Genomic DNA, 12,142 nt, shown 5'->3' with positions numbered 1-12,142 from the left:
CCTGCTTTGGATTTTACTCTCTCTTCCTTTGGCCCTCAGACCTTCTCTACACCCAACCGTAAGAATACCTCTTCCCCTGTTACCAGTCTTGGTGCCAAATCAGAAGCCCTTCAAAAGTCTGTTGATTTTGGATCACCTTCCGAGTCTAGGACTTCCAGTCCCTTTTCATCTGTTAAACAGACAGCCAATATCCCAAGTGTACCAACAACAAAGGATGGTGAAAGGAATAACAAGACTGGATTCTCATTCAGTGGTGTGCCTTCTATTGCAGCAGCATCCGTGGGTGGTGTTAGTATGGGGAAGGTTCAGTATGAAGACATAACTCCTCCCCAGACACCCAGTGTCAAGCTAGAAGATGGAGCCAAAAGTGCAAGTCCTTTGCTAGCACTTTCATCTATGGTATCAAAAGTACCCAGCACCACTCCCAATGGGACAAACCTTTCCACCACTGTATCCCATAGCTTTGATACTGCTTCATCTATCTTGGGGACAGCTTCTGTGTCTGACACTACTAAACCTGCTGTATCCTCTGCACAGTCTTCACTTCCTTCTGTTTCTTCTGCTTTTTCGTTCAAGGGTGCATCTTCATCATCCTCTACAGTAGGATTTTCAGCTACAGCAGCTGGTTCATCATTATCTTTACCCTCTACTTTTGCTGTGGTTTCAACAGTGGGTAGTACTGCAACTGCAAGCTCACCTCCTTCATTTGGGGCCTCCTTTTCCTTCAAACCACCAACTTCATCTACTAACCTCTTTAGTAATGTGATTCCATCTAGTGCAACCTCCAGTCTGCCTTCCATATCAAGCAGTACAAATACTTTGTCCTTCAGTGCTCCAAGCTCAACACTAACTACTACATCTGCAAGTTTGTTCTCAAAGACATCTCTGGCAACTGATACTGGCACTCCATCATTAACACCTCTAACCACTCCATTAGCTTCAGTTACTACTTCAGGGACAGGGGAACCAATTACCACTTCTGCTGCAACTTCAACAGTAACATCAGTTGCTGCTAGTAGTACTTCAGGTAAGTCAAATGAGACCAGGATTTTGTTTGAAAAAATTAGTAAGGTTGAACCACCAACTTTATATATCATTGATGATAAAGTACCTGAAAAGCTTATTTCACCACCAACAGCTTCATTAGGGACTAATGCTTTAGGAGGATCCGGGTCAGCCAGCAGTGGAAGTTTGTTTGAAAATTCTGGTGCACCTGCAACAGGAAGCATTTTCAGTGGAGCAACAGCCAGCACTGGTGCAAGCATGTTTGGAGGACCATCATCATCACCAGGAAAGTTGTTTGGAGGAATAACAGCAACTTCATCAAGTTTGTTTGGGGGTACCACTGCAACCACATCTGGAAGCACAAATGAAGGAACCTCAAGCACCACAGCTTCAACATCAACAAGTGTGGATACTACATCACCCACCCAAGCACCAAGCTTATTCAGTAACAAAACAACTACTACAAAGAGCAGTATCTTTTCAGGAGCAGAATCAACTAACACAGGAAGTTTGTTTTCAAATACATCCTCCATAACAACCCAGTCTGGTAGTTTATTTGGAGGTACAGCAACTGCGTCATCAGGTAGCCTGTTCTCTTCATCTGGCAGTCTCTTTGGTGGAACTTCTGCAGTTACTATAAAGAGTATATCATCACCTGTGAGCACTGTAACATCAACAAATACAACTTCTACAGCTAGTATTTTCTCAAACTCGAACACTTTATCAGGTTCCTCACTGTTTTTGCCACCATCTACTGTTTCTGGAGGTAGCTCAGCCACAACATCTAGTGGAAACATGTTTGCTGCCACTGCATCCCCCACTCCAACAGGATCTCTGTTTGGTTCTCCAGCCACCACATCATCAGCTCCTGGAGTCTCAACCCCCACAACTAGTGGAAGCTTATTTAGTGCTACAGTTACTTCTGGATCACTCTTCAGTTCCACTGTTCCTTCCTCTTCTGCTTCTGGAAGTATATTTGGCACTGCTTCATCAGATTCATCATCATCAGGGGCACTCTTTAGCTCTCCTACAACAACCTCAGCTGCTAAAACCACTTCAGTTTCAAGTGTCACTGGAAGTGTGTTTGGTGGCGGGACATCTGCTTCAGCATCCACTGGATCTCTGTTTGGCTCTACAGCAACATCATTAGCAACTTCAGGAAGCAGTCTGGGTACCTCCACTAATGGGAGTGTGTTTGGCACAGCTGTCATAGCACCTTCATCCTCAGGATCTCTTTTTGGCTCTCCTGCTCCTGCTGCAACATCAGCTTCAGAAACTGGTGTGGCTACAACTACTAGTGGAAGTATGTTTGGCACAGCTGCATCAGCCACTTCATCTTCTGGATCCCTCTTTGGTGCAGCATCTCCTTCATCTTCAACATCCACTTTTGGAACATCAGCCTTTGGGGCTCTAACAACCTCCAGTTCAGGCTCAGCTTTTAGCACTTTGAGTTCTGCAGGTGGTTTCAGCTTGACATCTGCCACAACTACAACTGCAAGTGGCTCTGTGTTTGGTCAAACATCTTCGCAGGGAACAAACTCTGTCTTTGGTCAAAGCCCACAAAGTCCATCATCAGGTTCAGTATTTGGATCCCAACCTACCAGTGCAGCTGGATCAGTATTTGGATCCCAGCCTACTACTTCTGCTGGGTCAGTATTTGGAGCCCAGCCTACTACTTCTGCTGGGTCAGTATTTGGATCCCAGCCAACCACTACTACCAATTCAGTATTTGGGTCCCAACCTACCACCGCTACTGGATCTGTATTTGGCAATAGTGGGCAGGGAGGCTCTGTGTTTGGTAGCTCAGGAACACAGTCATCCTCCCTTTTTGGGGCCTTATCACAGACTACAGGCGGCTCTGTATTTGGCCAGCCAATTACCAGCTCTGGATTTAGAAGTGGGACTTCGGGATCATTTGGCGGACAGAGTCCATCGCAGGAATCCTCACCCTTTAATGCAAAAAGGTAGTGTGAAACATCAGCATTTTGTTCTATTTGTTTTAAGTGTGCATCAAAGACTTGTGTCCTGTGATGACTGGAATATATGTTGTATATATATTTTGTGATATATGTTGCTTACAAGTGTATATTGATTTTAAGGTAGTAGTCATAGGTGATTCATATTTAGTGATTGTAATATTATTAAAAGATAATAAATTAATCTATCTATCTCTATTGCTCATCTCCAACTGTACCTGTTACATTGCTTGTTGTTGCTCTTTCATACATTTTTCTTTTATTGTCATGCTCATATTCATTTTGAATTTCCACTACAAAAAATATGTGTATAATAATGATAATGATTATAAATTTGTTCTTGATGTTTAACTAATAATATTTACCTCTTTCAGCAATGATAATTCCAGTTCGTCCATGTTTGGATCTTCTGGATTTGGATCTGGTAAGTATATTGGGATCATCATAAGAATTGATTTTCAGGCTAAAATATTGTTTATCAGGTATCTAGATTTAAAAGAAACAAATAAGAAGTCTTTTATGTTAGATAACAAAGTAGTATTTAGAAGTACATGTGTTTTTACAATCAAAGGTGATGCACTTGTTGCCAGATGTATAAGGAAAATTGATCATTAGCTTAAAAAAGTATCAGCATTCTGTATTAGCTCTGTTTTCACAATAAAGCAGGTATTGTTATATAATCACTTTTGCATTCTAAGTATATTACAAATACTGAATTCTAGAAATGGGGTAAATATTTGGTAAATAGTGTCAAGCACCAGGCCTATATGGATCGTACTGTCATGCGTTAGTGTTATACTGTAATTAACCCCTTCCCGAGGGGTCACGTCTCTGGACGTCATAACAAACCACTCGAAATGTGGCATGCGGCTGTACACAGCAGCGGCGCACCAAAACGCTCCGAGGCAGTGATTCAGCTTGATGTACCAAACTCCCGCTCTCAAAGTTGGCGCGTTGCCATTGATCGCCAGAGCATAGAGTTTTTTTTTGTTTTTGTTTTTTTAGTTTTCTACATCCGTCACCAAGGGGTTAAGGACAATAAGGACAGTCATGCTATGATCTATGTCAAATCACATTTATAAATAAAGTGACATAATTCAGAGGAGAAAGTAATAGATATGCAATCCTCATTTATATCATATTACTGCTTTTGTGTGACATGAAGTGTCAAGGCAGGAAGGTTAGTTAACACTTGTAAAATAATCATATGATTTATTATTCAGCATCATGTTACTCACTTCCAATCTTGCACAGAACTTGGCAGATTGCTGATTTGATATAGAATGTCTTAGTAAAACTGCAGATTGAAGCAACATCATAACCCTTTTCTTGCCTAAACATCATATAAGTAAGTAAGCCTAATGCTTACTTGAGTTGCCACTCTGAAGGATATGTGGCTTGTAGGTTGGGCGCGCACAAACACTTCTATGCAGTGACAAGACTCCAAGTTCCCCTTTGCAATATTATTTTCTCTTTCTTCTGCATAAACATTTTTAACTTTTTTGCCATTTTCCCATGTCTCTATTTGTCATTTGGTTTGCTTTATGCAAATGGTAATACTTTCTTTCATTTTTTGATCTTCTTCCTTTTAATACAACCTGTGCAGCTGGTCACAGCAGCCAGGAATAGGATCCTGAGCATGAAAATCCCAAGAGTCAGCACTCTTACATGGGTCATGGGTCAGGGATGGTATGTTTCACATGCTTTTATTGATGGAAGCAATGCAAAAGCTCCTTCCTTAAATCCAAATTACTCTAATCACCCTCCACAAGCTTTGTACATGTGTGCCGAGTCATTTCCGTCACCTTGGCCTTCAGCCAAAATGCTCACAATGGCAATTTCACGTCACCCCGGCTCACTGCCATATTTTTCTATAATGACATGTTTACGTAACCCACCCTACATGCCAGTATTTCTCATGACAGGATGGCCATCTCAGCCAGGGTAGGGGTTAATAATACAATTTTCACTTGAAGTATATTGCAAGTAACATAAATTTAAAGGATATTTTCCTGAAATAATATTAGTTATTTTTACAGTATTGTGAAATGCACACAACCAAAATAGTTTATCATCTTACGTAGGTATTATGCTGTGCTATTTTTGGCGAGCTCTGGAGCTAGGTATATGTTGTCTCTTTCTACAACCTATAGAAACTTTTGACAAGGTAGAAAGAGCATAATATTATAAGATATAAATAAAGAATATAATTGGTAAATAATACATTCTAAAGTACACTAAAATAGAATAAGCCATACACTGTGGTGGATAATAGATAGGCCTATGTAACAGCAAAAAACATAAATTGAGTGACTTTGTTATTGTATGCCACTGGCCCTCCTGCAACACCAGGTGGCCAAGTAGTGATTTTGGCATTATAATTATTATAATGTCATTAACATTACTAATAACTATATAAGACAAAAGAGTGTATTTCCAAAAATCAGAAAAAAATAGGGGGATGAGGTAGATTGTACTAGTACAATTAACACATCATTATAAGTCACAGCATTTATACATTGTGAACATCTGCTAGATAACAAGTTAAAAGTATGAAAAACTTGGAAATACACTGGCACACTATAACTAATTAGCCAAGTATGAGAATACCATGGATGTTTATATATAATAATATAATATTGAAGAACTAAGTGAATTGTGAATTTATGAAAGTATTTTAGTTTTCTTTATCTTTTATTTGTATTTTTTCTTTTCATATTCTGTATTTTATCCTACATTCTTATTCGCCCAGGGTCTGGTGGGCTCTTCAGTGGTCTTGGTGGCAAACCAAGTCAAGAAAATGCCAATAAGAATGTATTTGGATCGCTCAGCTTTGGTGAAGCTAAACCTCAATCCAGTAAGGAATTTCTTATAAACTCTTTACACTGTGACTTGATTCTAAGCATTATATTCTTTCTATTTTCATATACCTTGTCTTTAGCACAACCATCATTCTGCAGGTCTTTTTGGTGGGGGCTCAAACCAGCCAAGCAGTACATTTGGTGGAATGGCATTTGGAGGCTCTGCAAGCAGTGGAGCAAATGCTGCATTCTCCAGCCCTGTGGGTCAGACAGCTCAGAGTGGTTTTGGGGTAACAACACCCCAAAAGTCCAGTAAGTTTCTCCTGGGTTTTCATCATTGCTATAGATAATTACTTTGCCGATGGTTTCTCTTTTAATTTAGGACATCTTCTGTAGTTAATTTCAGATTAAAGTTTAATCCAAATACAGAGTACTTCCACAGAAGATGTAAGACAGATGCACAAATCAATGCGATTATCAGTAAATCTACTGTTTTATATGGAAGAGTTGTTATTTGTGTAATGGCAATTAGCAATTGCCTGTGAGTTTCATATCACAAACTAATATTAATAACAAGACATTTGCTATAGAGAAAAAAATAAATATATACACATATACAATTGTAATATATCATGAAGATATATATCTATATCACTACAAACAGAATCTATATAAATCACAACATGGTGAAATGGTCCAAAATACCAGGTTGCAAGTATCAATACCATGTGTAGATGAGTTTTGTGTGTGTGTGTTTGTGTCTGTGCACACGCACGTGCATTTGCATGCATGTGCGTGTGAGCATGTGTGCTTCTTTGGGGATATAGCCCTTCCTAAGTAGAATTAAATCCTAGTCTCGTTTCCTAAAAACCTGTGTATGCTGCAGCCAAGGGTATAGAGAGCAAGGTATGTGCATGGTTTCCATGCCTCTTATTTTCACTAGAGTGACTGACTGTGTCTGATTGCCAGTACATGTCTTGGTTTACCAAAGGGAAATCCACCCATAGTGTTTTTTTATGACATTCTATGTATACTAGTCTAGTATATAGGTGCCATATTACTTTTATTATTCTATCCTATTTGTTATAAAAAGCAACAATGGTATTCATGTAGATTTTTTTTTTTTTTTTTTTTTCTTCTTCTTTTTTACAGCTTTTGGTGGTTCGGGAGCAAGCTTTGGAAGTTCCCCAGGCTTTGGTGCAGCACCAGTCTTTGGTTCCCCTCCTAAATTTGGAAGTTCCCCAACCTTTGGTGGATCACCTGCTTTCGGGTCTTCAGTGTCCAGCCCAACAGGTGTTTGTCATTTTGTCTCATGTTGTCTTTTTTTATTTTTGTTAGATTTTTTATTTGCATTGTTTATGCCCATTTTTTGTGGTGTGTATATATACATACATCTTCCACAAGATCTCATGGTTACAGTTACCACTATACATGAACAGAAGCACTCATTCTGTATTATTATTATTATATATATATATATATATATATATATATATATATATATATATATATATATATATAAAACCAAAAATCGGCCTTGCTTTCATTTCCATCCAAAAGTCCATTGCTTCACAAAATGTAAGGACTGATAGATCTCAATTATACTAAGGAGACTGCTCACTTTAGGGTGACAAATTTTTTTTGGGGGGACAGACAAATCATCACATGTTTATCAGGGATTTTGTTAAATGTGATTTCTTCTTCTTCTTCTTCTTCTTTTTCTTCTTCTTCTTCTTCTTCTTCTTCTTCTTCTTCTTCTTCTTCTTCTTCTTCTTCTTCTTCTTCTTCTTCTTCTTCTTCTTCTTCTTCTTCTTCTTCTTCTTCTTCTTCTTCTTCTTCTTCTTCTTCTTCTTCTTCTTCTTCTTCTTCTTCTTCTTCTTCTTCTTCTTCTTCTTCTTCTTCTTCTTCTTCTTCTTCTTCTTCTTCTTCTTCTTCTTCTTCTTCTTCTTCTTCTTCTTCTTCTTCTTCTTCTTCTTCTTCTTCTTCTTCTTCTTCTTCTGCTTCTGCTTCTGCTTGCTTGTGTTCTTCCACTACTTTTTATGACTTCTTTTTTTTTCTTCTTCTTCTTCTTTTTCTTCATTTCTTTCTTTCTTCTTTTTCTTTTTCTTTTTTTTTCCTTCTCTTCTATTTTTCTTTCTTTTTTCTTTCTTTTCTTGTCTTTTTCTTTCCTTTATTCCTTTCTCCTCTTCTTCTTCTTCCTCCTTGCACTTATTCTTTCTTATGACTTTTCAAAAATGCAGTAATTTTAAAACATGCTTCTGTCTCTTCTTCCCCTCTTTCCTCTTCCTCTTTTTTCTCTTCCTTTTCCTCTTCCTCCATGGCTCATTCGATCTTTGAGTCTTAATCACACGCCTATAGTTTTCTTTTGTGAAATGTTTCTACACATAGATGACTCCACAAGTGCTCAGCCACCAAGGAGTCACTTAGTAGACCATATGATATCACCTTTTCCCCATTCCCTGAAATGGGGAAAGATTTTCTTGAAAAATATATATTTTTTTACTATTGCTGTCAATATTGATGCTGTTATTTTTATTACAGGCATTGTAATTATTACAATGTCATTAACATTACTAATAACTATATAAGACAAAAGCATGTATTTCCAAAAATCAGAAAAAAATAGGGGAATGAGGTAGGGGAGTGAGATTGTACTAGTAATTAACTCCTTTGTGACTAAGGGAGTGTAGAGCCATCTATGTGCAAAGACAATTGATAAACTGACCTCATAGTGGGCTTGGCATGTCTGTACATACCATCCCCAACTGCATTGGATTAAAAAGCTGAACAAATCGTCTTCATTTTCATCTTTGTCTGTTTCTTCCAGTTCTTCTTTCTGATGACTTTAGGAAGCTATGTAGAAAGTTAAGAAGAGTGACTGCAACCTCAGTGTTGGTTTAAAAAGACAATGGTTGTTTGTAAAGCATAATATATTTTGATATTTCATTTTTATGCAATTAAAGCCAAAGTTCTGTCTTATTTATCATTGTTCAATGTGATATTTTCTTATTTTCTTTAATTTTTTTCTCCATTTCTCTATTTGTTTCAACAGAAGTAGATAAATAGTTGTTTTTTCCTTACCCACATTATTTTGTTTTGCTTTTAATACTTTTCATCTTTGTGTTTACTGAAGCAAACACATCCTCAGGTGGTGCTGGGTTTGGCACCTTTGCTGCCCCAAGTGGATCAACGTTTGGCGGAGTAAGTGGCTCAACGCCCTCCCCTTCTTCTGGCTTTGGAAGGTAGGTTGCTTCTCCATTCATGTGGCGATGGGTTGATGGGGGGGGGGGGGTAAGTGTTTCTCTCCACCTTCTCCTCCTCCTCCTCCTCCTCCTCCTCCTCCTCCTCCTCCTCCTCCTCCTCCTCCTCCTCCTCCTCCTCCTCCTCCTCCCCCCCTCTTTTCCTCCTCCTCCTCCTCCTCCTCCTCCTCCTCTCCCCCCTTTTCCTCCTCCTCCTCCTCCTCCTCCTCCTCCTCCTTCTCCTGGTTATTCTTTCTTTTCAAATATTGTTTTGATTACAAATATTGATTTGATTATGTTTGGATTTTTGTTGTTAGTAGTGATATAGAATATTGCTGTTATCAGTGGTGAGTCATTTTGATACTTGTTTACTTGTTTATCTTTTTATTGTTAGTAAGACTCACAATGATGTTAACATTATGTTATTATTATTACCTTTGTTTATACTATTGCTGGGGCTGCCCTTGTTATTACTTGGTTCTCTCCTGCAGTTTTGCAGCCCAGAATAACACAGCAACCTTTGGCAGTGTAGCCCAACAGCAGTCCTCAGGGAACACCTTTGGAGGTGGAAGTGCTTTTGGCGGGTAAGATCTCACAGCATTAGAAGACTCCCTCTTTATTGAAGTTTTTATATAGCCTTAGTTTATAACATTGTTTGTGGTGTGATGCACAGTTGCCAGACTCCTAGAAAATATTGTATATACCACCACCACACCACCACCACCAAACCAACACCACCACACCACCACCACACCACCACCACCACACCACCACCACCACACCACCACCACACCACCACCACCACACCACCACCACCACACCACCACCACCACACCACCACCACCACACCACCACCACCACACCACCACCACCACACCACCACCACCACACCACCACCACCACACCACCACCACCACCACACCACCACCACACCACCACCACACCATCACCACCACCACACCACCACCACCACACCACCACCACCACCATCACACCACCACCACCACACCACCACCTGCTCTTGAATATGAAATAATATAGTGGCAACCTCAAAATTCATATGGTGGCAATAAGGAATGCTTGGACTTGAATTGGTATGGTGCCTGAAAAATCATGAGATAGGGTAATCGTCTGGGGTCAGTTAGGCCTACTAATTGACTTATTGGCAACTACATACTTGTGGAACCATCCCTGAGTAAACAACATTCACAGAACAAAATTAATAATGGAGAATATGTGTACACCAGTAGGAAACAGCATAGGTTGTCCAAGCCAGTACATTACCAGGTTTAGGAAGTGGGAAAGATCAGTTAATGTAAGGACATGTTATAGACATTACCATGCTTAATTAGTTAAGAATAGTATTTAGAAAAAAGCTTATGTCAGGCTTCCTAACCTATGGCTGTACTAAAACTCAAAATTCCAACATTGTTCAGACCTTGGTGGAAACAGAAAGGTCTGGTATAGAGTACTAAATCTTGTATAAGAGTTTCTGAACAAGATAAGGGACCCTAAACATATTTTTATATAACAGCTAGTAGTGATGTCATGGGTCTTCATCTTCATCTTCATCTTCTTTTCCACACCTACTTTCTTGATTTTTTCAGCTGTCACAGTTGATGCTATTAACAAGTAGGGAATAAAAATTTACGTGATCATATATATTCACCCAAGTGTAAGTACGCACACCCTATTCACCTGTTCTCTCTGCCTTCTGTATTTATTGATTTTATTTTTGCATTTACAGTGGAAGCAGCTTTTCATCATGGCGATGAGATAACTCAGATTCACGGTGAATGATTGTAACTTGCTACTGTCAACTGATTTCTGTGGATATTGGACCTCTACCATTGAAATTTGATCCATGTGACATCAAGGGGACCACTTGGATGGAGAGCCGTATTTTTCTTTCCCACCTTATTATTAGTATTATTATGTACAGTAAAGGGTTTTTACAAGACCAGTGCAGTGAAAGAGTTACAAGAATTTCAAAAGAGTTTTGTTGTTTTATATACAAACTTACAAAATAGTATTAAGTTTGGATTCAACTCCATTTCAAATTTAGAAAAAAATACTTTGGCTAATTTTAATATGTAATTACTCTTATGCATTATTCAATTTTGGGGGGAATAAATTGAAAAATTATATAAAGTTATGCTAAAAGGGATTATAGCCACCTTTGGAAGAAGGTATGGTGAAGACAGAATTCCAGATCTCCACTAACTATAAACCATGCACAGAGACCATTAATCAGTTATTTTACTCTGATATAGTGTGATTGTAACAGTATTCACTATTTCCTATTAAGATAGAAAATTTTACCAGATTACTCTAATTTTTATTGTACATTGGGTTAAATCATTTTGTAAAAAAAACATGTATTTCAGCATCATCAGTTCAATCACATATATTGTTAAACTATGGGAAATTTGTTGAATTGAGCTACAGCTATTAGGCAGTAGTTGGAAAAACATCATTATGATAATACTCTGTTACAGATGATATAATAGAATTATAATCTAATTTGGTTGAACAATTTGTTTGTAATATGGATTTCAGCTGTTCAATTTATTTGTGATATGGAGTTCAGCTGTCATCCATAGCCCCACCTTATCTTGTTTTTAACTCCCATTGTACATTTTATTTAAACCAGCCATTGTATACAGTGCTTCCTTTTCCAATGTACAGTTTTAAGATTGATGAAGGTGGTTTCCTGCGGTTTAAGTGTAGTTTCTCTTTCAATTATAATGAAGAGTCATATTTGTATTATTGTTATCCTCACTCTTAGCTTGTTATTTTAAAGCAAGATATGAAATGAAATATAGTAGCATCATGTTTCACCCATATACTTAAATGTGCAACACCCCAAAGCATGTACACACATAACTATTTTGTGTGGGTATGTAGTTGTGTATATATAGTCATCAATGCAAACTGATACTTGAATTTGATATAAAAGGCACGTGTGTGTGTGTAATAGTTAAACATTATGTTGCCAAAATTAATTTTTAAAAGTATTTGATTTTATTTGAAATAATTATACAAAAATGAAAAAAAAACTACTGTGATGACAATAAAAAGTACACTCGGTCTTTCATTTAAGAGAAAAATGTTCCGTGGA

The 12,142-nt window shown here is 38.1% G+C and overlaps 1 protein-coding gene across 5 annotated transcripts in view; it reads left to right on the top strand.

The window, feature by feature from the left end:
• The window catches only part of LOC125046939 (nuclear pore complex protein DDB_G0274915-like), a 25,279-nt gene extending 13,498 nt beyond the window's left edge, over positions 1 to 11,781 (top strand). The window contains exons 14-23 of one of the 5 annotated variants that reach the window (XM_047644986.1): positions 1 to 58; positions 275 to 1,027; positions 1,139 to 2,969; positions 3,356 to 3,405; positions 5,734 to 5,838; positions 5,942 to 6,094; positions 6,935 to 7,075; positions 8,916 to 9,024; positions 9,513 to 9,605; positions 10,769 to 11,781. The exon at positions 1 to 58 is cut by the window's left edge and continues 118 nt beyond it. In XM_047644986.1, the coding sequence (XP_047500942.1) occupies positions 1 to 58; positions 275 to 1,027; positions 1,139 to 2,969; positions 3,356 to 3,405; positions 5,734 to 5,838; positions 5,942 to 6,094; positions 6,935 to 7,075; positions 8,916 to 9,024; positions 9,513 to 9,605; positions 10,769 to 10,796 (3,321 nt within the window). In that variant the 3' untranslated portion in view covers positions 10,797 to 11,781. Of the gene's footprint in view, positions 1,028 to 1,138; positions 2,970 to 3,355; positions 3,406 to 5,733; positions 5,839 to 5,941; positions 6,095 to 6,934; positions 7,076 to 8,915; positions 9,025 to 9,512; positions 9,606 to 10,768 lie in introns of all 5 variants that reach the window. The other 4 variants (XM_047644985.1, XM_047644984.1, XM_047644983.1 and 1 more) reach the window with 4 other exon arrangements.
• The last annotated feature ends 361 nt before the right edge of the window (positions 11,782 to 12,142 follow it).

This window comes from Penaeus chinensis, chromosome 4 (assembly GCF_019202785.1).
Source record: "Penaeus chinensis breed Huanghai No. 1 chromosome 4, ASM1920278v2, whole genome shotgun sequence".
In the NCBI taxonomy this organism is placed as follows: Eukaryota; Metazoa; Arthropoda; class Malacostraca; order Decapoda; family Penaeidae; genus Penaeus; species Penaeus chinensis.
Note: the sequence above shows the minus strand (reverse complement) of the source record. Positions and strands in the feature narration are given on the sequence as shown.